We start from the raw sequence: 24,755 nt of genomic DNA on the forward strand, positions 1-24,755 counted from the left end.
CTGCAGCGGCTTTGTTCGTCATATAAAGCGGCGTCTGGGTTGTTGAAGCGTAGCTAGTATTATTATGTATTATTATTAGTTGTATCTGGATTGTAGAAGGTTTGTGAGTTTTGAACCACCCATACGCGACCAGTCGATCACCGAGCACCGGCCACAAGCGCATGACCCTCATGTGGTCTTCACTGCGCGTGCGCCGTCAAACCAGCCACAGTACGTCACGTGGTCGTCAATGCGCATGCGTCACCTCTCCACCAACAACTGCACCCGAGTCACAACAACCAACCGTCCACATAAACCACTTTAACACAGGACAACCGGACACTACCTGGATATGGACGCTACATGTTGGCTCTGAGGTGGATTTTTGTTGTTGTGAAAACCACTGCCTACCCTGCATATATCGATGGATATGGTCCAGATTCGCGGAGGGTAACCAGGTTAGCTAGTAGTTAGTTATCGTTAGTGCTAGCCACCCTGGCGAAGACTCACTGAAAATGGTTGCAGCGCAGAGTGGCTGGAGCCCCGGAGGACGTGCCTGCTAGAAATGGTCCCTCTGGCCTGGATAAGCCGAACCCTGGATACTAGCTAGACTAGCCTACACGCCGAGATGTCCAAAGACTGCTAGCTAGTTCATCATTACGGCCAATCCTCTTATTCATATCGATCGACAGTGGCTAGCTAGCACTTACAACCCTAGCTAGCTAGTTGGTCTGCTGGCTGGCTAACAACATTGCTAACCTAGCTCACTTACTAAAGTTAGTATTTCCCAACGTCCGATATAGACTAACCCCTTGAAATGAATTGTTCCGATCGGCATATCCGAGCGACCTGTGGACCACTTTTACCTCCTTGCCAATGCTGACACGGTCAGAGGCTTAAGCAGCCATACTTGCTAGTGAGCTAGCAGTTAGCCTAGCCTATCTACCGTTAGCTTAGCCCTCTGCAGCTGGACACGGGCTGGTGGTATCAACATCTGTCTGCCGAGGCAATGGTCGGATCGCAAATTGTTTTGGTAGAGGAATGTTCATTCTCTGGTGGATATTCTGAGGCAGTGGGCCCTGCAGAGTATTGCGCCTCTCAATACGGACCGCGGGACTCCTCGACATATACGATTTTAATGTAAAAAGTGGCCGCGAAGACGCCTCGCCCGCCGGCTCCCAGATAGCGCACGACGACGGGCGGCCGAAGCCATGCAGGCGGCCCAGGTCCTGTACGACTTCTTCAGCGAGGACAACGCGCCGAAATGGCGGGGGCTGCTTGTCCCCTCTCTGAACAAGGTGAGCAGCTGGTTCCCCCCTCCCTAGACAAGGTGAGGCTGCTGGTACCCCCCTCCCTAGACAAGGTGAGCTTGCTGGTACCCCCCTCCCTAGACAAGGTGAGCTTGCTGGTACCCCCCTCCCTAGACAAGGTGAGCTACTGGTCCTCTCCCTGGACAAGGTGAGCTGACAGGACACACAAGACTGAACGAGTTGTCATATTCCAAGTGGACTGTGAAGGCTACATGTCTAGTGCATAACGTTATCAAACAATCATAGCCAAATGCACCAGGTGATTTTTGCTAGATGGGGTCAGTGTGAAGCAGTATTATGGTTATACCATTGTTTGCAAGTTAAATGAAATACAAAGATATGTCCAATTTTGCTACTTCAGGATCATATCAAAAACAATTTCAGTGCAGGATATTGTTGCCAGAACCAGAGTAGTAGATTTGGCAACAGGAAGGCTACTCTCTCTGTTACACACGTACACACACACACACACACACACACACACACACTTTAGACATGTTTTATCCCATGATTTATATGAACACCACTCTCTCCTTTGAATGAATTTGTAGCATTTCCCAGTCTGTAGTGTAGCCTCTCTCCAACCCCTGGCAATCTAGTCCACAGTATCAGATCAGCTTGTGTGTGGCCGACCTGGCAGCTTCTGTGGGGGAGGACTGTCACACTCAGAACAGTCTGCCAAGCTGGGCAGCGCTCTCTTCTAGGGAAGGGTCCATAGCAACAAGATCCTCAACAATACAGTTTAAAGCTGCAGTACTTTACACATGTAGCCTAACTAACAGTTAATTTATCTGTTGGTTCGACGAGTTTAAATGGCATCATAGCTCCAACAAGTTTTGAGAGCTGCTGCATTGCCCAGAGTTCCCTAAATTTAAACTAAGTGATATCAACTCGATACATGTGCTTTGGGAGTTGCTCTAGAGACTTTTGGTGATGGACTTCCACATGCCAATACCTGTTTACAGAGGTGCTGGCCTAATTATTAGCCTTATTACATTTGTATTAATGCTCTCTGATAGTGCTCTTACAGTTAGTCTTACACAGACACACAGACACACACACACCACCCACTTAAAAAGTTGCAGCTGTTACTGTAAATTGCACATTGAGAGACTTCCAAGAAATTCATGCAGACATTTTGACACATTACAGACTTGGGTGTAAGCCCATCAAGATTGACTCAGCGTTTTTTTAATCACTTGACTTTAGCTGATTCTGAGTCAACCTGTATAGCAGTGCCCAGCCAGAGATCTGAGTTAAGTGTCGGCCATGTTGGACTATTCACAGACATCAGAGGCAGAAGTTATTGATGAAGCAAAGATCAACCTTGGCCACTGTGGTTTCAAATATCCTGCTTGCAATGTGGACTTACATAGTGATGAACACACAGATAAACACACACACCCTATACAGTCTTGGCCTGTAGGCCTACCTTTGTACATACACAACAAACGTTTATGCCGCACTTGTTCACCACTCATTCACCGGTTTGATGTTTTATACATTCTGGTAAATAAAGGCCTTGTATAAGTCGATTGTGTTTAAAGTTGATCAGGGTGTTTAAAGCTATTGAGGGTGTTTAAAGTGGTTCAGGGTGTTTAAAGTTCAGGGTGTTTAAAGTTGTTTAAAGGTGACCAGGGTGTTTAAAGTTGATCAGGGTGTTTAAAGTTGATCAGGCTGCGGTGTTTAAAGCAAGATGCTGCAAGTGGGAATACCCAGTGAACTTCACAACTTTGAAGCGAGCCGTTACGATGACAGTTGAGCAATGTGTCTCTATTTTGGCATAGTATAGCGAAGATCTTCTGTCAAAGATGTTTTCTCTCCACAAGCTTTTTCAAGATGAGTGATGATGTCTCTATAATTGGTTGCCTATATTAAATAGGCTAGGGCTAGAGTTCTATAGCATAGGTCTATTAGAGTGCTATAGCCCAGGTCTATTAGAGTTGCTCTGTTTGGCACTGTGAACAAAACCCATAGCGCAGTCAGAACGAAGGCAGTCAAATGAAACAACTGGATAAAAATTTAGGCAGGTGGACGACCCCTGGCTGTCACGGTAGGCAGACATGCAATCTGTATAATCAATTAGAGGATTGATTAACATAGACTAGCCTCCAAGAAATAGACTATTTCAAAATGAGTAATTTACTAGGAGATTGTTTTGCATTTCATCAACGTTTCAGCAGTACTGGTTTAGGAGTAGTACGCTCTGTAGAAGTCTATCTAGGTTTAGGCCCTGTATTTGAACAACAACAGGCCTAGATTCCCATCTAAGGCTTAAACGGCAGGCCCCCAATGAGTAATGTACCACAACACACTAACCAAATCATTGCTGATTTTGAACATGACTAGTTTTGCCAGGGCGGCCTAAGTGGATTTCAGGCCTACAGTGTAGTGAAGTCTCTTTCCATACTCTGCAGGGAAATAGTTCTGTGACTGACCAGAACAAGGAGAATCCAAACCATGTTTTCTGAGGCCATGGACCCCCTACCCCCTCAGAGCACCCTCTCACTTCCAACATCCCACAACAAGGCACCACATTTCAAGCCTAAGACTTCTTATTGATGAGTTTACTGTTGCTGAGGAGGAGGGGGCAGGAAAACTGAAGTCACCGTGCATTAGAAGTAGCCTAGTTTGTGACTGGTAGTAGAAGAATCTAACAGAGAAACTGAAACTGTGTTTGAATCCCCGCTGTCATGACCGGCACATGTGGGGTTCCTATGAGGGGGCGGGGCCCCGGCATTCCTGTTGTGTGTGGACTGACAAGGCGCTGTAGATGCCAAGGTGCCCTGATGCTTCAGCAGTGCCACGCCACAGGAATGCCAGGAACGCCACAGATTGACATAGGTCACAGCAAGCCGCTAGAAAAGAGAGAGATTTGAAGTGTCAGGATCACAGTCCCGATGGGTCGCGTCCAGTACATTACCAGATTTTCACCCCCTTTAGTCCTCCTCACCCCCCCCCCCCCCTCAAGTGTTTCTGACCCTGCTCAAGCTGTGTCAACAAACCTCGGAGCGCATTTCGGAACCCTTCAAAAGCCCCACCGCGGGAGCAGCTCCTCCACACCGCCCCGCGCTGAGGCGCTCTGCGTGGACACGCCCTCACTTCACACTATTGATTTTGGCATCGGTCTGGCTTCAAAAAACAGTTACATTTGTCTGGAATGTGCTGGGAGCTGGGAAGTCAACGTGTGCTTGGGAACAGAGGCATTGTCCAGGTTCTTCTGTGGAATGAAATGGGGAAATTAGAGTTTGCTTCACTGCCGCGTTTTTATATCATTCATGATGCTTGTTTTTTTTATATCATTCATATGATGCCTGGTTTATAACCCCTTTATAACCATTGTTAACTCTTTGGTTAACGAACAGCGGAGAGCGAGTTGGCGAGCATGGCCGAGGCAGGGATGCCAAAGTAACCAGGCCTGCCCGGAGACTGCCTGGAGACTGCAGGACTCTGTCTAGTGGCTCGCCTCTTCTTCCCTGTCCTCACAAATATCCCCCACTGAGCTCACAACATGCTGCTGATGTCTGCTTTGTAAAGAGTTGGCCTAAAGAATTCATGGGACCAAAGTGACAAACAAATAATTCTGTTCCTGATCATGCAATTGGAGACAGTCAGATACTGCACCTGCCCAGCGTTGTCCTCTAGCCCTCAACAAACTCAAACTGAAGTTGAGACCAGGATGAAAACTGTCACACCAGCCCTTCCGTGTGTGTACTTGAAAATAATTTTCATTTATTACTGCCAATGGCTTTAACGCCAAAACATGTTACATCTTGCTGACACGCCTCCTGATCATCAAATTGATAACTACACCATCTGTGATGATCACCTTTTTTCTTTTTTCTCTTTATTTGAACAAAACCTTTTTGGTTTTTCCAGAAACTAAAAACCTGGTGTATTTGCATATGGGTCTGTGCAGGCCTGTGCTGGCAAGGGATGTTGGGAAAGGAATTCCTGGCATAGTTTTGGGTCTAGCATGCACCAACCAGGCTTCTTCTACACCACACCCAGCCTGACTGGGACGGACATGTCCAGCACAGTTCTGTACCCTAGAGCTCCTCGCCACAACACCTCCACTCACTGTATTCATCCACTAGAGGGAGCTGGGGCTGTCAGATCTGCAAACATAAAAGGTGACATGGAGTAGAGGAAGTGTTGCACGTCTGTGTTTGCCATCATTAGTGCACTGTTTTGGGGCGGCATGTATCTCAGGAGATAAGAGTCGCCGGCTGGGGATCGCAAGGTCCCCGGTTCGATCCCAGCTTCTGGAGTGTGCCGAAGTGTCCTTGAGCAAGACACTGAACCCCAAAATCGGTCATGTGTGGCACGGTGGTTTGCATGTTCTCCCTGTCTTCGCAAGGGTTTGCTCCCCTTAGAACCCAATATGAAAAACATACAGAAGAACAGAGGCTCTTTAGTCCAGTCCCTGACCAAGACCTGGACTGAGCACTTGGACTTGGTCCCCGGGCGCCAGGAATGATGGCTGCACGCTGCACCTGGTGGAGGACAGCTTGGGATGGGTTAAATGCAGGGAACAATTTGGCCCACAAAAGTTGCATGTGTGTGCTGTGTGATTGCTGTCGCCACACGATATGTAACGTGTGATCACTGTGTGGCGGAATATAACCCCCCGGTTCCTGTATTATTATTATTCTCAAGACTTCCCTGACCTCAGTTTGGTTCCTCATTAGGGCCCGAACACTGGCGGTGCGAGGCCCTATTGAAATTGTAAGGATTATTAGGGCCTGAGCACTGGCGGTGCGAGGCCCTATTGAAATTGTAAAGATTATTATTAGGGCCCGAGCACTGGTGGTGCGAGGCCCTATTGAAATTGTAAGGATTATTATTAGGGCCCGAGCACAGGAGGTGCGAGGCCCTATTGAAATTGTAAGGATTATTAGGGCCCGAGCACTGGCGGTGCAAGGCCCTATTGAAATTGTAAGGATTATTAGGGCCCGAGCACTGGCGGTGCGAGGCCCTATTGTATTTCGAAGGATTATTATTGTCCTTCTCCTTCTTCCAAAACAAATGCCTTTTTGGCGGCCTAAACATCGATGAAAACGGATGAAACTTTGCAGATACGTCAGTCCCGGTGAAAAATTTGATAATTCATGGGTGACAGAAATGGGCGTGGCAAAACGGCTCAAGAGCGCCCCCTGGAAAGTTTAAAATGGCGAGCCCCACCTTTCAGTTTGATGTAGGCGAACGAAATTCGGAGGGCATATGTATTTCATCGAGACACACTGAAATGTCTCTTGGAGCTATACCCAACATGCAACAGGAAGTCCGCCATTTTGCTCTTAATGTGCCATTTTGTCCTTGTTTTGACCATTTCCATGCCTCGTACTTCGACGAACTCCTCCTACAGATTTCATCCGATCAACTTCATATCGGGTCAGTTTCATCTTAAGACCTTTGTGATCAAAAGTTATCAAAAAAATTGAGTTTTCACCAAACACCCTTGCCGTGGCGCCCCGCCAAAGTTTGACATTTCGCCATAAAACACGATGTCCTCATAACTCCTCCATACATTATCCGATTTGCACCAAATTGCTGACGCTTCATGAAGGTCACCTTCTGAACACATCTATGCGTCGGTATTGAGTCACACTTACAGCGCCACCTACTGGTGAAACAGGAAGTACTCATAACTCCTACATACGTCATCCGATTTACTCCAAATTGCTCATGCTTGATGAAGGTCGCATCTTGAACACATCTGTAAGTCAGTATTGCGTCATACCTACAGCGCCACCTACTGGTGAAACAGGAAGTCCTCATAAGTCCTACAAACATTATCCGATTTACACCACATTGCACACGCTTGATGAAGGTCGCGTCCTGAACTCATCTGTAGGTCAGTATTGAGTCATGCTTATAGCGCCGCCTACAGGTCAAGCAGGAAGTCATCATAAGTCCTACATACATTGTCCGATTTACACAACATTTCTCACGCTTCATCAAGGTACTGTACTGAACACATCTATGTGTTGGTATTGAATCACGCTTAGAGCGCCACCTACTGGTGACAGGAAGTTTCTCTCAGTACTGGACACCGAAATAGCACACCCTTTAACGGCGCCACACCCCGACCCGCATGGGGTGCGAGGGCCCGCTCACTGCTGCTCGCAGCCCTAGTTCTTCTCCCCAAACAAATGCCTTTTTGGCGGCCTAGACATCGATGAAAACTCATGAAACTTTGCAGATACATCAGTCCCGGTGAAAAATGTGATATTTCATGGGTGACAGAAATGGGCATGGCAAAACGGCTCAAGAGCGCCCCCTAGAAAATTTAAAATGGGGAGCCCCACCTTCCAGTTTGATGTAGGCGAACGGAATTCGGTGGGCATATGTAGCTAATCGAGACACACTAAAATGTCTCTTGGACCTCTACCCAACATCCAAGAGGAAGTCAGCCATTTTGCTTTTAATGTGCCATTTTGTCCTTGTTTTTACCATTTCCATGCCTCGTACTTCAACGAACTCCTCCTACAGATTTCATCCGATCAACTTCATATTCGGTCAACTTCATCTTAAGACCTTTGTGATCAAAAGTTATCAAAAAATTGAGTTTTCACCAAACACCCTTGTCATGGCGCCCCGCCAAAGTTTGACAATTCGCCATAAAACACAAAGTCCTCATAACTCCTCCATACATTGTCTAATTTGTCCGATATATCTCACGCTTCATGAAGGTTCTGTCCTGAACACATCTATGTGTCAGTATTGCGTCATACTTATAGCGCCACCTATTGGTGAAACAGGAAGTCCTCATAACTCCTACATATGTTATCCGATTTACTCCAAATTGCTGATGCTTCATGAAGGTAGCATTCTGAACACATCTATGCGTCGGTATTGAGTCACACTTACAGCGCCACCTACTGGTGAAACAGGAAGTACTCATAACTCCTACATACGTTATCCGCTTTACTCCAAATTGCTCATGCTTGATGAAGGTCGCATCTTGAACACATCTATGTGTCAGTAAATGGCATCATATTTATAGCGCCACCTATTGGTGAAACAGGAAGTCCTCAAAACTCCTACATACATTATCTGATTTGCACCAAATTGCTGACGCTTCATGAAGGTCGCATCTTGAACACATCTATAAGTTAATATTGCATCATACCTACAGCGCCACCTACTTGTGAAACAGGAAGTCCTCATAACTCCTACATACATTATCCGATTTACCCCAAATTGCTCATGGTTGATGAAGGTCGCGTCCTCAACACATCTGTAGGTCAGTATTGAGTCATACTTATAGCTCCGCCTATAGGTCAAGCAGGAAGTCATAACTCCTACATACATTGTCCGATTTACACAACATTACTCACGCTTCATCAGGGTACCGTCCTGAACACATCTATGTGTCGGTATTGAGTCACGCTTAGAGCGCCATCTACTGGTGACAGGAAGTTTCTCTCAGTACTGGACACCGAAATAGCACACCCTTTAACGGCGCCGCAACCCGACATCACGGAGTGCGAGGGCCCGCTCATTGCTGCTTGCAGCCCTAGTTTGGAGTTGAGTTTACTCAGCAACGGGGCGCTACACTTCGCTAACCTACTGTAAGAAAGACTGTAATATTGCAACATGTTATAACTTGAATTTCACCTCAGGCTTTGCAATATTGGATGCCTACTACTGTATGTTTCGCCTAAGTTCAGTTGGAATAGCCTACTTACCTATATCCCAGATAACTTGACACTATTTCTCAGAGTTTTATCTGTGACCTCTTATGGGCACGATTAACACAATTATGTTTATTCAGTAAGCTCAGTCAGAATGAGCAAATTGAGTTAACCAGCTCTGGTGTGATGAGGCACCAGCAGTGATAATTTACACATTATATAGTAAAATGCAGTAGAAAACCGTTTAGTGCTTGTAATGCCATCAAAGCCAGCCCTTTACCCCCGGACAGCGAAGCAGGTTGCGACACCTTAAGGACGGCGTCCCCCAGGGATCTGTCCTGGTCCCCCTCCTTATAACATCTACACCTACGACCTGCCGAACACAGTCTCCAGGAAGTAGCCTATGCCTACGCAGACCTCGTGCTGGTTTACTCTGCTGGAGACTGGCAGGTCGTGGACGAGACCCTAAGCCAGGACATGCAAACACTAGCGGCATACCTCTGAAAATGAAGATTGAAGCTCAGCAAGGCAAAGACGGTGTCGGCGGCCTTCCACCTTAACAACAAGGAAGCTAAACGTGAGCTCCGAATACACATCGGTGGAACACTCCTGCCATGCTGCGCCAAACCAACCTATCTCGGCGTGGCATTGGACAGGTCGCTCATGTTCCGCCGACACCTCGAGTCACTGCGCAAGAAGCTAACAGCTCGTGTGGCATTGATGAGGCGACTGGTTCGATCAGGCTGGGGCGCCGGCGCAAAAACATTGTGTATGGCAGCCATAGTCCTGGTCTACTCGACTAGTGAATATTGAGCACCGGTGTGGTGTCGCAGCGCTCACACCCGCTTCATCGATCCGCCTATCAACGAAGCCTTGCGCAACATGACAGGATGCCTGCGTCACACTCCTGTGGACAACCTTCCCGTCCTTGTAGGCATCCAGCCCACTGGCCTCCGCTGCACAGGTACCACAGCACGTCTTGCCTGCCAGGCCGGGGAGCCTAACCACCTGCTCCACGACAGGCTCGCTGAAACAGCGAAGCTCCCCCGGCGTCTCACGTCGAGACGCCCTTTTGTGCGTGCCACACAGGATCCCTTGCAGCAATGCAGAGATCTTAACATCAGTGAGTCAGGATGGGAGGACTACACCTGGCGTGCGAAGTGGGAGGCGAACACCTCCAGACTCTGTGATTTCATCCCGGCCACCGGTCCTTGACTCCTTGACTTACCCAGACCCGTGGGTGAGGCTTAATCGTCTCCGGACCGGCGTCGGACGCTTCCGCTCATCAATGCACAGATGGGGCTTGGCATCCTGTGCGGCGTGCTAGTATGGCGCCGAGGAACAAACTGCAGACCATGTAATCTAGGACTGTCCGATATATCGGACACCCAACGGAATGCGTGGTCTGACGGTCGTGGATGATTAAACGGTCAAGTGTCTCTTGGAGGTGTGCCCGGATATAGCCCGGGTGACCCCCTCACCCAGGCTCGCGGCGGTAAAATGATATCTCCTCGGCCCTGAGCCTGGGGGGAGAGGACTGCACCAACTAACCCAAACGATGAAGAAGAAGAAGAAGAAAGCCAGCCCACAAACAAAGGAATTACTCACTCTCACCATTAAAAACAACCAGTGCACAAAGCAAGGTCCATAAAGACATGGATGAGCGAGTTTGGTGTGGAAGAACTTGACTGGCCTGCACAGAGTCCTGACCTCAACCCGATAGAACACCTTTGGGATGAATTAGAGCGAAGACTGCGAGCCAGGCCTTCTCGTCCAACATCAGTGTCTGACCTCACAAATTCGCTTCTGGAAGAATGGTCAAAAATTCCCATAAACACACTCCTAAACCTTGTGGAAAGCCTTCCCAGAAGAGTTGAAGCTGTTATAGCTGCAAAGGGTGGGCCGACGTCATATTAAACCCTATAGATTAAGAACGGGATGTCACTTAAAGTCAAGTTAACCAAAATCAGAGATTTGCTTGAAAACACATTCTATGTGTTAGTGATGCATTGCTGATAACATGTAAAAATGGGATGAAACATGTGTAGTACTGAATTGTGAAGTTAGACCAGTTTTGTGTTTTTGACCAGTTTTGATTTCTGGATTTTCTGGGCGGGCTTAAAACGGTACTTGTTGACGTAGAGCGGTGTTCTTAGCATATCCCCACCCTAACACTATATAAAGCTAGAACGGATTTGAATCTTCGGTTCTCCTGCTCAATCTTGAGTCTAGAATAAACTAGTTTTAACCAGCAGTCTAGAATTAGCTAGTTTTTCTTAGTTAGCAATGCCTATGCATAAAACTAAACGAAAATGCATCCTTCCTGGATGCCAGCAGGAATGGGATGATAAGGTCTCCTTCTTTCAACTCCCGAGTAAAGCTGAAATGAGAAGCAAATGGTTGGCATTTTTGAAGAGCCATGGTGTTACAGAGGAGTCTGTCACCGCTAGCGCCCGCCTCTGCAGCAAACATTTCACTCCCGAAAGCTTCTGCAATTATAATATGAGGCTTTTGGGTTTCACGGACTCACGACTGGTCCTGGTGAATTCGGCGGAGCCAACCATCTCCCTCCCCGGCCTCCATTCTCCTCCTGTCGCATCAACCTTTGGTGCCGACACTGCTGCCTTGTGTGCTTATAGCTAATTAACGTTATAACGTTAGCTAGGTAACGTAAGCAATAGGAAAATACACTGCTACGTTAATCTACAAAATATGTGTCTTGACATGTATGTGGTAATGTCAGCTATGATGAATTATATGTAATCTCAGGAGGAATTATAGCTAACATTAGCTATGTAGTTTGTTGCAGATGGGAGTGTGTATATAACCTTAGTCTAGCTAACATAGCTAGCAGCACCGACCAGGCGACCACCCACCAAATAACGTTACGGATGATATATTATGACTATAAGCGTTAACTATACAGAAACTGCCTGCCATATTTGTGGCACCTGATGTGCGTATGGGTTTACCGGTAATGGTTACAGTATATTTCTCCATCGGGAGACCGGGAGGCGGGAGCGAGGGGGATGGTTAGGTAGACCAGCTGCAGCGGGAGAAAGACGCACCCTCTCCCAGTGAAGCGGTGCTTGGCGGCTACTGGCTGAACATTCCAGTTCTGTTGGATATGTTGCGGGAAAGTTGAAGCCGAGTGCTCGTTATTCTCACACATAACATTGCCAACGAGAGTGGATGAGTCTGTCCCGATTATCAACTCCGGTAGTGTACGCTTCTTCGCGCTATCAGCGCTGTTCAAGCCAGTGACTAAAAGGTACATTTTAAACAACTTTTTCCATGGATCCCAAGGGACGACAGGATTGCCTGGGAGGGATAGGAATGGGTCCAGAGGTCGCAGGGAGAAAATAGGGACAGACTCATACATTCCTCGTTGCCTGTTTTTGTATTTTGCATCTAAGGGCAGTAACACTGGCACGTTGGTATAGAGTAGCTACAGTTTTACCTGTGTTGTTTGTCAGGAGGTAGGTTAGGAGGAAGCATCTGTGCGTTTGACTCATTAGACAAGTGTAATTTCAACTCCTCTCTGTTTTCACAAAGCTGTGCCTTCCTACCACAAAAGAGACGGCGTGCCAGTGTGACAATATGCAGACCAGAGAACGGTACTATTTGACAGGTTCTTCCCTCCACACCCCCTCCCCACGCAATTGGGTGTGGCTTCGGTGCCTTCAGCAGACACGCCCCCACAGTCTCAGACCAGAGAATGCTGCTGATTTTTAACCGATTTTGAAGCCTTATTTTATATACTTAGCGACATTTTTAATCACTCAGATTTGGCTGGGTGGTTAATGACATGTTTTCCTGTGGTGTGTGAAGCTCATAACAACAATTTGAACTGGGTTAACCTGGACTTTAAGTTCATATGCGTGTAAAGGCAGATGAGTGAATACTTTTGGCAATATAGTGTATGTTCACCAAATTAAGTTTCTCATACAGTAAAATGCCCTGAAGTATAATGAATCTACCCTTAGGATCGATTATTGAGTTAACTACTTGAAATGGGACTTTTTTATGAATTAAAATTAAGGCTTGTCAGGTATGAAAACTATAGGAGGCTGAAAACACTTGTCTGCGCCATTTTGTTTAAAAAAAAAATTGGTATATCACATGTACCTGCTTTACTTTAGTCAATTTACCTATACCCCTGCAATTCTGCGATGTGATCTTAACCTTCATAGGACTAGACATACCTCAATCTTAATATGTTTTGTTTGACAGGTTTTGACGGTCTTAGTATTACATGGATATTCATGGTTGCCTTCATAACATAAAAATCGCAAGATGTATCATAACACACCCATAAAATCCAAAACTATCAAACATTTCCCGTTGAGATCTATAGACCCATACAAATCACCCCACCCTTGTAACACGTCCGACATGGCCAACCGACCACCAAACCCACACACTGAAGGGGTTGTCCTTATCACTCCTGAATCCCCCTCCCCCAGTGGGCCACAAATTCCCTCTGGATAGTTAACATTTTAAGAACCCAATTAACCACACTTATATTACCCCTCCCTTTTTTCTCTTACACCCTTTCTCAAACATCAACACCAACATCCTGTATTACAGTATACCTTCACCTCAATACAAGAAACCACATTTCCCACTCAGGCACACCAGAGTTCAGGCATACCTGAATTGTCGCCCTCATATAGAGTCCACGTCGTCTCATTTATTCTGTATCTTTGCAATGAAAACCTCTGTCTCCGTACGGTTGTCAAAGAAGTAAGAACGACCCTCGTATGTAACCCTCAGCCTCGCTGGGAAAACAAGTCTATATTGAACTTCCAACTCCAGCAGCTTGCGTTTGACTCCATCGAATCTCCTGTGTTGTTTGTGTAGCTCGGCAGACATCAGGGAATAGCATCACTTGCAGCATTGTGGACGTGGACTTTATCTTTATAGTTTAGGAACTTCATAATGAGCAGTCTGGGAGGGCCATTACCAACCGGTTTTGGTCCAGAGAGTTGGTGGGCGTGTTCGATGACCATAGGAGAAGCAAGCAGCGTTAATCCCAGGGCTTCGGGAGCCATGTTTCCAGGAATGCACAACTTCTTTTCCCTCCGCAGACTCTGGTAGATTTATCACCCGCAGGTTGGATTGTCTGCTCGTGTTCGCATAGCTGTCCAGTTTTGAGGTGAGCGTTGTAATTTTCTCCTCCAGGCCCTTGGCTCTCCTTTGCACGGATGCAACGTTATCTTCAGTGGTTGATATGCGTTTCTCTGTCTCTGCAATTCTATGCTGGCAGCTCAACAGTTCGGTTTTAATGCTATTGATGGCTGAAAGTACCCTATCTAGCTTGGTTGAAAACTCTGTCTTCAAACCATTGATTGCTGTAGGATAGCGTGGTTGTCGTTAGCTTCTGATCTATCCTCACTCTCCTTGCTAGCTGGGCAGTTTTCGTCCCGCATGGCGTCATCGCTTGCCTCGTCTTCATTCAAAGTTTCTAACTTTTTAGGGTGATGTTTTGGCGTTTTCGGTAGCATATTGTGTATTGGGGGTGATTAGAATAAAATATCCTGCACTTTTAGGTGGATTCGGATTCTGTAGAATAGTATTTACTTAGGAATTGTAACCGGGCTAGGTAGCTTCAACCTCTCAGCTCAGCGCCATAACCGGACGTCTGTCTCGTTAACAGTTGGGGAACAGTTGAGCCCACTTTGATAATCTTTCAAACCAGACGAGTGTGCTTTCTTCATGCACCTTAGCGGGTAGAATAGGGTATGGGAGAGCATGTAGCCTTGTTTTATGGCCGTGTTCCAACTTGGAATAAATATGTTTAAAGACATGAATAGGCAATATATCAACGTCCATATAAGTAGGCTATTTATTTAAGCTCGTCACATTGTGCTAATAGCAATGTTCTAATTTTTGCCTTGTTAAATATTACAGGCTATTAGGCTAGCATACTCTTAAATTAAACAAAATAAATCACATTTAGAGCTAAGTAATAAGTTGTAAAGACAGGCTGAAGTACTGTTTTGGGGAGAGTGAAGTGAGTAACCCTGCACAACAAATGCAAATTGGCTGCCGCTGAGTTGTTGGGAATCTGTTTTAGACTAGTCGTACAGTAGGTTGCAAAACCACCGTCTCGTTGTCAGTGAAAGTTGCTGTGCACATCCCTATTCTCCACCACTCTGGTTTGCTCTGCACTGATACAGTCAGGCTACCTACAACCGTTAGTCCTAGTTAATTAGCTATGCTTAGCATTACATCATCAGGAGGCCTCAGGGTGCATCCCTAGAAAATGTTTACCTTCTACTGTAAACTGTAGATGGCACTGTTGTCTGAGAATGTATGCTATTGTGAATGTTGTGGACTGTATTTTAAAGCTATATTACTGTTGTCTGATAATGTATGATACTGTGATGGTGGTGGACTGTATTTTAAAGCCATATGACTGTTGTCTGATAATGTGATGATGGTGGCTGAGTGTATTATAAACCATATTACAGAGTTGGCAAAGCAGTGCCATGCCAGTTGAGTTAGTTAGTTGTGTTTGCTAACATGGAGAATGAAAACACAGTGTTGTTGTGCTTCAGATGTGTCTGTTGTTGTCCTGCTACAAACAGGGACTCTAGTTTTTCACAGTTAGCCTAACTGACAATAAAACTATAGCTAACAGATGCAAAGATAACACAGGTCATCTGTATCTCCCATCTGGTACGGCTGCTCCAGAAACATAGCTAGGCCTGACTGAAACCATCCACTGCTAATCTGTGTGTGTGCGTGTATGTGTGTGTGTGTGTGTCTGTCTGTGTCTGTCTGTGTCTGTCTGTGTCTGTCTGTGTCTGTCTGTGTGTCTGTGTCTGTGTGTGTGTGTGTGTGTTTGTGGGGGGGGGGGCATCAAGGAAGGAAGCTAAAAGGCTCACCAAGTATTGCTCTGTCTCTGCAATTATTGGCAGCCGCCATATATGGCGGAGACGTTGCTACTTGTACCCATGAGTGATGTGTTTTGTATGTGAAAGACATTGTCCATGTTAATTGTGAGTGTAGACTAATCTGTGCCTTTAGTATTTGTGTCCCTGTATGCATTGTTTCACTATGTGGACATAAATACATGATTAAAATGTGTTTGCGTGCGTGCGTATGTACATGTGTGTGTGTGTGTGTGTTTGCGCAGGTGCTGAGTCAGGTGCACCCGAAGCTGTCATCCCAGGAGGGGGCGCTGCAGTACGTCGAGGAGCTGATCCTGCTGCTACTTAGCATGCTCTGTCAGGCCCAACCACGCAGCGTTCAGGATGTAGAGGTAACACATAACACTACCCTAACACCAACGGTACCCTAACACTAGCATGCTGTGTCAGGCCCAACCACGCAACATTCAAGATGTAGAGGTAACACTTAACACTACCCCAACACAACACTAACATGCTCTGTCAGGCCCAACTACGCAGCGTTCAGGATGTAGAGGTAACACTTAACACCAAAACTACCCTTACCCTAACACTATCACTAGCATGCTCTATCATGGGCAACTATGCAGCGAAAAACACAGTATTTCTTTAAACCAATCACAGTCATCTTGGGCTTAGCCAGCCCCGGACGCAGCGACGGTGCTCTTGCAAAATAGTCTGGATCGAATCTGATTGGTGCTGAGAGAATCTCTCAGCCCGAATCAAATTAATTTGCGTCGCCAGTCTCCCCACTGATTGGGCAGTGTGACAACGAATAACAAGGTTTATTGCCAAAACCTACATCTGTTGAGTCAGAGTACCCTAACACTAACATTACCCTAACACTAGCGTGCTCTGTCAGGTACAGCCACGCAGAGCCCTGAACACCACACATACATTAACACTATCCTAACACTAGAATGCTGTCAGGCACAGCCATGCAGCGTCCAGGATGTGGAGGTGAGCCCTGAACACTAACACCACCCTAACACCAACACTAACACTCGCATGCTCTGCCAGGCATGAACGAGAAAGGAAATAAGAAAAAATGAAATAAAATGTAGTGGACACTTTCCATTTCACCTACGGTTCCAAACCCATGTTAACTATTGGATGGCATTGCTGTTCCTCCAGGGAATAGGATCATCATTTGAAACTCCAAGAGACAGGAGCTATTCTCCTTGGTGGAGTTCCCTAAAATCAATATAAAAGACACTATAATAGTGGGTATTTATCCTATCATTTTTCCCAATTATGTTACCTGTTGTATAAAAGCAATAACACACTCTAAGCTGTGCTATATCATGGATATCAGAATGTTTTTTTTGGCTACGGTACTCGAGCTGTGCTCTCGTGCCTACGACCGCAGCACAGCCGTTCTGATATTGATGATATAGCACGGCTTCTCCTGTGTTACTGCTTAAATATTCTAAGTAGACATGTCACAAGCTTGGGGTTAACCCAGTGTGTTAGGATTGGGCTTAACCCAGTGTGTTAGGAGGCAGTTTGACTTCTTTTTGTTTTTGTTTGGTGCTTGGTTCATTTTGCGAGCAGACGGATCGGGTGAAATGCACAGGTGCTTTTATATACGGTTCCTGGCCTGACCATGGAAATGGTAAACTCAACCACATGTTTACCTTGTTTACTATAAACTCAACCACATGTTTACCATGTTTACTCCTCCCCAAGTGCGTTTATCTTACCAACCTCTTCCCCCGTGACCTGTGCGTATGACCTTTGACCCTGTCCCTGGGGTTGTGACCTCTGACCTTGTGCCAGGGGTAGTGACCTCAGTCTTTTGTGTTTGTACTTGTGTATGGTGAAACCTGTTAAACCAGCCCATTCTAGCCAATCTGTGTATAAATAACACACTTTTACACCGTGCATATCATACACCAAATCACAATTCTGCGTGTAATACATACGCCAAAGTCAGAGTTTGTGGTTGGTTGTTCACTTTGGAACAAGTGATACTGTACAAGAGGGGTATAAATTTGCAAGCGCTATTGACAATGATGGGTGGGTTGGGTGGATCAAACAACTTTGGTGAGACAACACCAACTGCAAAACTAGCAAACAACATCACCATTTTACTAGCAACTAGCAAACAACACTACTAGCTAGTGAAGCTAGCGAACTAGCTCACATTCTTGCTGTTAGCTACCGTTAGCAATACGAGCTAGCTAGCTAGCTAATGCTAGCTAACGCTAGGATTCTAGCTTGCTAATGCGAACAGTAGCTAGGAGTTAGCTAGCTATTCAGTGTACATAAGCACCATCCACCTCAACACAGGGGTTAGACACTGGACTCAGGTGGAGCTACTCGGACAGCTCTTAGTGGTGTTGGTGTACAATGGTATTATTGTCCATGTAGTCATAGTAATTACATTCACAAAGTGATGCATAACAAAATAGCCAAAATATAACATTATATTTCTAAAATACATAATGTAAGTCACATAAAAAGCTTAAAGTTCAGTAAATTGGAGACTTTGGCACTTATGAATGTTGATGTAGTGCTTAATGAAGGCTCCATGCATTAGCAGTGTGTCTTGTAGTTCCTGGCCATCTTGTAAGGACGGGGGTTGGATAGCAGTAGCTCATAAATTATGGTGGATATTCAGCACGGCAGTAATAGTCAATTATACGCCTGTACTCAACATTTATACTTTCAACATAGCAGTCATGGTAATTTATACACCTGCACTTAACATTTATACTCATATTCAACATAGCAGTCATAGTCATTTATACACTAGCGCTCAACATTTATACTCATATTAAAGTTCACTGCATATGCTGTTTTTACCTACCTAAAATCAGTTTCTGGGGTCTCAGAAAAGTGAATTTGAATGGCCTATGCAGAAAAAACTCACATTTCGCCCCTGAGCCATCTTATTTCGTCTGTCTGAATGGATTCCTGTGAAAACCCTGTTGACCAATGAGATGGAGGGGGAGGGGCAGGGGAGGGGTGCCAATTTCCTCATGAATAGTTGGGACAAGATGTAGCGATACGTGTGGATTTTTGCAGCCGAAAACAGAACAGCGATGCGGCACAATTCCTGATGTGACGCGCTCGACTCGGCTGGAAAAAAATGGCGGAGTTCAGAGCGGAAGCAAACCTGGCCGCTAGGGCGGGACCTGGGCGGGACTATGATAATGCTTCCAGGGCAAGAGAAAGTGTGCTGACCATAAACAAACGACTGGGTTATTTGATATCAACTTTTTTTTACATTGGTAGGACCATCAGAGACCAACTTGTATATGATAAACACATTACAAAATTGATTTGGCATGTACGGTGCCCTTTAAACACTGCAGTCATAGTCATTTATACACCTGCACTCCTGTCAGTGGAACTCATTTGGAAGGTGCCCATGTGAAACGATGGTACATGCTTGGAACACAACACAAGATGGTGGCATGTCCTGGATGTGGACTTGTGTGCTTTGCCTATGGATATGACATCTATCCGCTAGGAGATATTCTGTTTGTAGCTTCCAGTCCTAGCCTCAAACACAACCAAGGGCAAGTGCGTACTGACTGAAATGGAACGGCCTTACTCTGGTTTGAATTGTACGTCATTGTTACGTAATTGAGTGGACTATACTGTATACAGTATGTATAAACAACTAATTTATTTTTTTCTGTTTCTCTTTCTGTCTCTCCTCCTTTCTGCCCCCCCTCCCACCACCTCTCTCTCTCTCTCTCTCTCTCTCTCTCTCAGGAGCGTGTGCAGAAGAGTTTCCCTCACCCCATAGATAAGTGGGCCATAGCAGATGCCCAAGCAGCCATTGAGAAGAGGAAGAGGAGGAATCCTCTGGCGCTGCCCGTGGATAAGATTCATCCTCTACTCAAGGTGCAACCTGGCACACACTGTGATATCTATGCACTAGGGCGTGTGAATAGAGCCAGTCCTCTAGGTCTACGCAGTAGTAGGGCATGTCAATAGAGCCAGTACTCTGGGTCTAGTAGGCATCAAATGTTTTTCAAAATCTGACATAACAGTGGATGAGTAGATTAATATCATATTCTTTAAGATTATTGGACAATGTGAAGTCACTGAGAATGTTGATGCCTGGCATCAGACAATCTCAGTCTCCTACAAGTGTCCAGACTGGGAGGGAAAAGCTGTCCTGTAGTACCCACACGTCACCGGTAGGGGGAGACATTTAGTACTGCTCCTTGGTCTAGGTGAAATGTGTCTACATTTCTGCTCAATGATCAGTGTTGTATAAGATATCAAGATGGATGCGGCTCATGTTCCACACAAACCTTTGTTCCGGTACAGGAGGTACTTGGTTACAAGATAGACCACCAGGTGTCGGTGTATATCGTGGCGGTGCTGGAGTACATCTCCGCCGACATCTTGAAGCTAGCGGGGAACTACGTTCGCAACATCCGCCACTATGAGATCTCCCAGCAGGACATCACCGTGGCCATGTGTGCCGACAAGGTGAGGGCTCTCCTTGATTGGTTCACTTTGAGACTGCCATTGATTGGCTGATTAGTGTAGGACATGTTCCGTGCTAAGATTGCTGAGGGGGTATTGTGAAGTACACAGTTTCATAATGACTCACTTTGTCTTTAATACATAAAAAACACAGTTTAAGATGGGCCAACCTCATCTTTGTCAGTTTGATCAGTGTTAGTTTTGTTGTCAGTGTCGCTGTTGTTGTTGTTGTTGTTTGTGGTGGCCTGGTGGTTGGAACAGAACCCACACTGGCCCATATCCCACTAAAGCTAGAGTCCACAGGGTCAGTCCTGATAAGCTGATAAATAAAGATTGCCAGCTAAACGTTTTATGCTTCTGTGTGTTGGTTTGTGTGGGGGAGAGAGCATAGCATGCATACATACAGTACTGGTGTGTAGTGTTGGTAGGCCTCTGGTGACCTGTGTGTGGGTGGGTGGGTATGTTGGGGTATGTGGACTTTAGTTGGAAGGTCTGGTTGCCTCCACGTTAGTGTATGTAGATGATGGCTTCACCGCTACTGTGTGTTCATGTACGTTCACGAAGTGTTTCCCCTAGGATTTCTTTTCTGAGGGGGTGGTAGGCCAACTGAAACTACTAGTGTTAAAGCGGGGCAGGCATGTCCCGGATACATGATGTCGACAGTGTCATCATAGATGCGCACAGTAAGGCGTTTGTTAGCATATATATCCATGTTTGTTAGTATCGGTGCACTTCTCTAAATTGAGCTGCAATGAAATGAGTGGTTGGGTAAATAAATATTGACAATATTTATTTACAACAATTAATATTTACAGTATTTATTTACAACAATATTCATTTACAACACAAAAATGTATTACTAGAAAAAATTGCATCTGCTGCACAGCACTGTATCGGGGCCGGGCGTTTTGAGGAGGAAGAGGGAGGAGACAAAGGACAAATACATGAGGGTCCCAGACCCTAATTATTTAAAACTTCTTAAATTAAAAAATCTTTAAAATTGTGTCTGAAATCCAAACGGTACAATGCCTGAGTAGGCATTAGCATGTTTATTCTGCATCACTCAGGGCTTGAACTCACAACCAGACATCAAGGGAAGGTCATGTTCTTGTTTTAGCCAAGTGAGAAGCTGGCAGTTTGACCTAAACCAGGCCAGGTCCAGCCTGGCTTATGTGCGTGGCTGGCTTGTTTCTGTTCAGGACTGGTAGGACGGAAGCTAGTCATGCCACTGAAATAACTGTGAATTGAAATCACATGAAATGATGTCTGATAAATTAAGATGGGTCTTCAGGGCTCTAAGGTGCGACCATTTTACTCGCATTTGCGACTAAAAATAGTTTTGTGCGATCAGAAAAAATCATTTAGAAGCACACTGTGCGAGTACTGTTTACTATTTCACTCGCATGTTTTGCCTAAAATAAATCCATGCAAATTGGATCAAACTAGTCAAAGTTTTGCGCACCCGTATACAAAACTACAAGTCCCACAACTTTTTATTTTTTATTTTTTATTACAAGTCCCACGACTGCAACCTGCAACGCGCAGAACTCTCGTGATGATGCGCGATGACAGCTCAGCTGCCCTCACTCAAAAACGACTGTGCAGATGCCGAATGCCCCTGCCAGTAACGTTAACAAAATGAAGAAATGAAGCTCATTCAATCGTATTTTGCCCCGCAAAGTGGAACCAAGGAGAGAGAGGAATTCGGTGAGGCCCGGGGGGAGTCGAATCAACTGTCACTCAAAAATCATTGTTTACACAAAGTTCTATTGATTCGATTAGATTCATCATTGCACCGTAGCCTACCAGTCACTTACTGGATTCACATCAAAACGCAATGAAATGCCGTTGACATCGTAAAAAGCGTTGTTTTTTCCTGAAATGCGTGTCATAACGATCCAATGACATGTTCCTTTGCATCTACCGTGATTTCCGGACTATAAAGCGCACCTAAATATAAGCCGCACCAGCTACATTTAGGGAAAAAAACAAATGTGTACATATACAAAGCATTGGACTATAAGCCGCAGGTGTTAATATTTAATTACCATATGTAAGGGTTTGTGCACAGAGGGGATTATCGGGAAAGAGATGGCTATTTGGGGAAGCTTCCATTTTATTAAAATTTCAACAAACAAGTTGCATATTTGCATAACTTATTCAAGTGTTACCATTTAGTGCAATAGTACAGAACATTTACTGTGCTGTCTAAACTTTACTGTATCACATAGCGTTTCCCCTTTCTTGTTAACAGTCCTAGTGAGAGGCAGGTCAAACGTCAAAGGCACTTCATCCATATTTATGATCTCGTCCGGTCCGGTCATCTATCTTTCTTGTGTGAATTCGCGGAAGTTTGTTATTTTTTCCTCGTAATCGGGAGGGAGTTGCTGACACACAGTCGTCCGCGCCCTGATGGACAGTCCTTTTCGTTTCATAAATCTGAGACACCAGGATGGTCCACCTCTAAAATCTTCAATCTTCATTTCGGTGGCGACTGTTTTGGCTTTCATTCGGATCTGCACGGTGGAAACACCTCGGCCGTCTGCTCTCTGTGTGTTCACTCAATCTTCAAGAAAGTCTTCAAGTTCGGGCCATCTGCTTTTATTACCTCTGAAAGCTTTTTTCGTCTTTTTGCATTGAGCCAGTTCTTCACGCCGGCGTCTCCAACGTCTCACCATTGATTCATTGATGCCAAGGGTACGTGCAGCAGCTCTATTTCCTTCTTTGACAGCCAGATCGACTGCCTTTAACTTTAAAAGCTGCATTATATGCATTTCTTCGTTTCTTTTCCATAATGAGGGTTTGTGCTTCCTTTGCGCAAACTGTCGCTCTCGTAATGTCTGTCTTGCTCTCGTTCTGTCTCGTACTGCATTTGGTTCCACATTTGCTTTCGGTGTTCGTGCGAACTGCCTGTCTCACACACTTTTCTGGCCTCCGACCTTTCCTGCTGGAGCCCGCCGCTTAAAGGTGGGGGACGTGGACCGGCCATAGAGATAGGTTTAGAAGGTCCCCTAGTGGCCGTTAGCTGTAAAAATCCATAGATTAGCCGCACCGTTGTATAGGCCGGTTCAAAGCATGGGGGAAAAGTTGCGGCTTATAGTCCGGAAATTACGGTACATTAAACTAAGCTTTTCCACGGATTGTAAAATTTTTCAATGATTATTTGCGAAGATATTGGGCTTTCTACCCACGTTTTTTCACGGCACCGGCAGATGTTTCATATCCCTGCCAAAGCATTGTGTGAATTTTCATCTATCCCTCTGTTTCAAGTCTGAAAACCCCCGTCCAGTAAGCCCTCGATATGCTCCCTAGCCCTAGAAGCTAGAAGGAATGGGACACTCTACCCTATGCGTGAACGCGCAAAATGTAGGGGTAGGGCTAAGGGCTAGGGCTAAGGGGGGGTATTGGGATTGGGCCATAGTCTTCATTAGGACCAATGCACATGATGCAGTGTGTGGGGATAGTATAGTCTTCATTAGGACCAATGCACATGATGAAGTGTGTGGGAATAGTAGGCTATAGTCTTCATTAGGACCAATGCACATGATGAAGTGTGTGGGAATAGTATAGTCTTCATTAGGACCAATGCATATGATGAAGTGTGTGGGGATAGTAGGCTATAGTCTTCATTAGGACCAAGGCACATGATGAAGTGTGCGGAAATAGTAGTCTTCATTAGGACCAATGCACCTGATGAAGTGTTTGGGAATAGTATAGGAGAGGATGAGAGCTCCTATGGTAAGAAGTTATTATTGTTTATTGTTGTTGGCAGTAGGCCTAATGTGTGTGTTGCTAATAAAAATGTGTTATTTCAACATTTTCGTTGCGCTCCTAAATTTCTTTGTGTGCTCCTAATTTTTTTGATTTAGGAGCACATGTGCTCCTAGTGAAAAATGTTAGCTTAGAGCCCTGGTCTTGTTGCCTGGACACATCAGTTCCAATGCTTCCAATGCTAATCCTGCACAATAAGAGTGAGATAGCCAATTAGCTCATGAGCTCACAACAACTAGCAGCAGCTTCCATAACATTAATGGTAGCGATCAGTGGCTAAAGCAGTTACACTGATGATTCCTGTAACGTTAGCTATTTTGCTGCAATTGGTTCAACTTCTGTTAATAATTTAACTTCTGTTAAAGATAACACAAGGCTAGCGAAAAACAGCGGGTCCCCGATGGATGTTCCACCACCATTCCACCAGTAGTTAATATATCCTATGCCCATTGGCCGTGGAGTCTGTGACGTGGTGGCGAGACTCCGCTCCCTCGCATCAGAGCGGTTCGGGTGTAGTGCAGTTACTTGCGGGCAATCTCCATACACCCCCTGGTGAAAACCGTGTGTGTCTAGCCCGCTCAGGGGCTGAGTTGTGGAGTTCATGGCATGGATAGTGGCGTGGTGGTGAGACTCCGCTCGCTTGGGTCAGAGCTGATTGAGCGCAGTACAGTGACATCTGGGAAATC

General features: G+C 45.6%; 1 protein-coding gene across 2 annotated transcripts in view; it reads left to right on the forward strand.

Moving 5' to 3' along the window:
- Nucleotides 1–320: 320 nt before the first annotated feature.
- The window catches only part of sos1 (son of sevenless homolog 1), a 402,156-nt gene continuing 377,721 nt past the window's right edge, over nucleotides 321–24,755 (forward strand). For both annotated transcript variants that reach the window (XM_084440905.1, XM_084440906.1), the window contains exons 1-4: nucleotides 321–1,277; nucleotides 16,074–16,199; nucleotides 19,573–19,704; nucleotides 20,137–20,301. In XM_084440905.1, the coding sequence (XP_084297031.1) occupies nucleotides 1,191–1,277; nucleotides 16,074–16,199; nucleotides 19,573–19,704; nucleotides 20,137–20,301 (510 nt within the window). In that variant the 5' untranslated portion in view covers nucleotides 321–1,190. The remainder of the gene's footprint in view (nucleotides 1,278–16,073; nucleotides 16,200–19,572; nucleotides 19,705–20,136; nucleotides 20,302–24,755) is intronic.

The sequence above is a fragment of the Borostomias antarcticus genome (assembly GCF_949987555.1).
Source record: "Borostomias antarcticus genome assembly, chromosome: 7".
Taxonomy (NCBI): domain Eukaryota; kingdom Metazoa; phylum Chordata; class Actinopteri; order Stomiiformes; family Stomiidae; genus Borostomias; species Borostomias antarcticus.